The 2,402-nt window shown below is 30.9% G+C and overlaps 1 protein-coding gene across 1 annotated transcript; it reads right to left on the bottom strand.

Annotated features, from left to right (window-relative positions):
• Positions 1-1,338: 1,338 nt before the first annotated feature.
• On the bottom strand, positions 1,339-2,166 carry LOC131065390 (uncharacterized). The gene has a single exon (XM_057999888.2). The coding sequence runs from the start codon at positions 2,164-2,166 to the stop codon at positions 1,339-1,341; it is 828 nt and encodes a 275-aa protein (XP_057855871.2).
• Between the last annotated feature and the right edge of the window lie 236 nt (positions 2,167-2,402).

The following is a 2,402-nucleotide window of genomic DNA, read 5'->3' as shown; positions in this document are numbered from 1 at the left end:
TAATAAAAAATATGCATAAAATAAACCATCAAACACTTAATAGTCATAGTAAAGTATGTAATAGTAATTGAGGAAAATTTGAATATAATTTATTAAAACATTTCATAGGCATTAAAGCAAATTCGAACATAATCCATTAAAAAAAAGAGTTTACAATCCAAAATTTTAATTTTTATTACTCAATCCAAAATTGACTACAATCATAATAGTTACAAAATTTTGGAGACTCTCATTTAGGAGTTGCTATCACTTTGTTTGATGGATTCCTCTCAATAATGGAGAGAATTTAAATGGTGTTTGATAGGATCAATAGTGGTTTGACCCTTCTTAGGTGGTTTCTCAAGGTCAACTTTATTGTTGTTTCCAAGTTTCTTCCAAATGGATGCCTTTAATGTTGCTTTGCTCGTAGTTGTCCAAACACGTCTTTCTCTTTGAAGCCGATCAATTGCCTTAGCCATTGTCTCTGTATCTAAGGGAAATGAACAACAGCTATACTCATGGTTGAGCCAAAGTTTCCAAAAGTGAACCCATAAGGGGTTTCAAACTTTCTTCCGAGGTGTTCGTCGCAACTGCACCCTGTGAAGCAGGATAGTCTACGTTAAGTTTATACTTAATTTTTTTAGTGGAGAGACTAAGGTTCAGTGTTGAACTTGGTAGCTCTAATAGCATATGTAACATCTGAAAACACTTAATGAAAATTAAAAGAACAACTGATATGTATTTTTAGGAGAATATTTTTTAACAAATATTAATTTTTTTGTTGAAATAAATAACAATCAAGCAATGCAGTGATTTCCTAAAATATTTAATAGGCATTGAATAAAAGTTGAACACAATGTATTACATAAACAAATAATATATGAACTTAATTTTCATTAAATAAAAATCAAACAAAACATTTTGCATCAACCTCTAATGATTTATTCGATAATCATTAAAGCAAATTTTAATAAAAACATATTACATCAAATTTTCTTCTAAAAATTCCAATTTGTTTTCTTCATCCATTGGCTTCCTATTTTCTTAAGGACTCTTTACATAAAGATTTGTTGAAGGTCCCATTATAGTTTTGTCCATTGTGTCCATTGTACCAATGTTGACTTGTGATGCAACTAACAATGACTCATAATAGAAACATAATAAAGTTCAAAATTTTGCAAATACAATAGTAAGTCATTAACATTGTAAGAAATAACTTGTACCATTTTTAACTAATTTTTCCTCTAGATTTCGGACAACATTTTTTAAAAAACAAAATAAGAAAGAACATTTTCCACAAAACACATTTAGGAAAAAACTTATTTATCTCTAATTGAATCTTATTTGAAGAAAAATATATTACATCAAATTATCTTCTAAAAATTTGAGTCTGTTTTCTTCAGCTTTCCGCTTGGAAAGTTGTTTGCCATTTTTCATTTTTTTATAATGGTCATATGTGAATTGTGGCATTATTCTAAGACCTTCTATAGACTTCACACGAGATACTGCAACAAATGTCAGTCCTGTTCTTTCTCTTGGTCCTATATCAATTGTAGCTTTTGAAAGAGTCAACCCTTGAGATTTGTGTATTGTCAATGCCCATGCCAATCTTAATGGTAATTGAAGTGTCCTACCCCTCTGTATTGTTGTTATTGGAATTGTATTTGGATGATGATCATCAAATGGTATTCCAAAATAATTATCAAATTCAGCCATCACATATGTAGGTGGTTCAGGAGGAGCACTTCCTGGTTTGTAGACAATCTTTCGAATATACCCTAGAGCTCCATTTACAAGACCGGCCTTTGTCCATAGATTTGAAGTCAACATCACCCTTGAATTATTGCTAATCAATAACTCTAGATCAAGTTCATCATCTGAACAATCTTCTATTGCATTAACACTTCCTACCTTTGTTGCAACACTGCGTGCAACAGGATGCCTCAAGGAATACAACATTCTCTTGTTATGATTATGGACATTGTCATTAGTAGAGAACAAATGGATGGCATTGTCAAACTCCTCATTGGTTGCAACATTTAAATTAATAGGGATTCTCATCATAAGCAACTCCCAATCATCAATTATTGGGTTTGCATCTCTTAGATTTGTCAAAAGTTGACGAAATCTTTGTTGTTGGATATTTTCTCCATCTTGTCTGAATATTCTATCTAAAGTTACCACCATTTTTAATTCCTCCCATAATAACTTGCCCGTCTACTGCTATCATATGCTGGTCTATCACTGACTAGAGGCAACTGGCCCAAATCTCCAACTAAAATCATAGATATACCTAATAACACATGTAAAAAAAGTTTTCAAATTATGTACTAATATTATATCAATTTTGTACGAATAAGATATTAAATATCATGTAAAATAGTTTCTATCAATAGTAATACTGGCATACCTGCAAAGCTTAT

This window comes from Cryptomeria japonica, chromosome 5 (assembly GCF_030272615.1).
Source record: "Cryptomeria japonica chromosome 5, Sugi_1.0, whole genome shotgun sequence".
In the NCBI taxonomy this organism is placed as follows: domain Eukaryota; kingdom Viridiplantae; phylum Streptophyta; class Pinopsida; order Cupressales; family Cupressaceae; genus Cryptomeria; species Cryptomeria japonica.
This window is presented reverse-complemented; position numbering and strand designations above follow the sequence as displayed.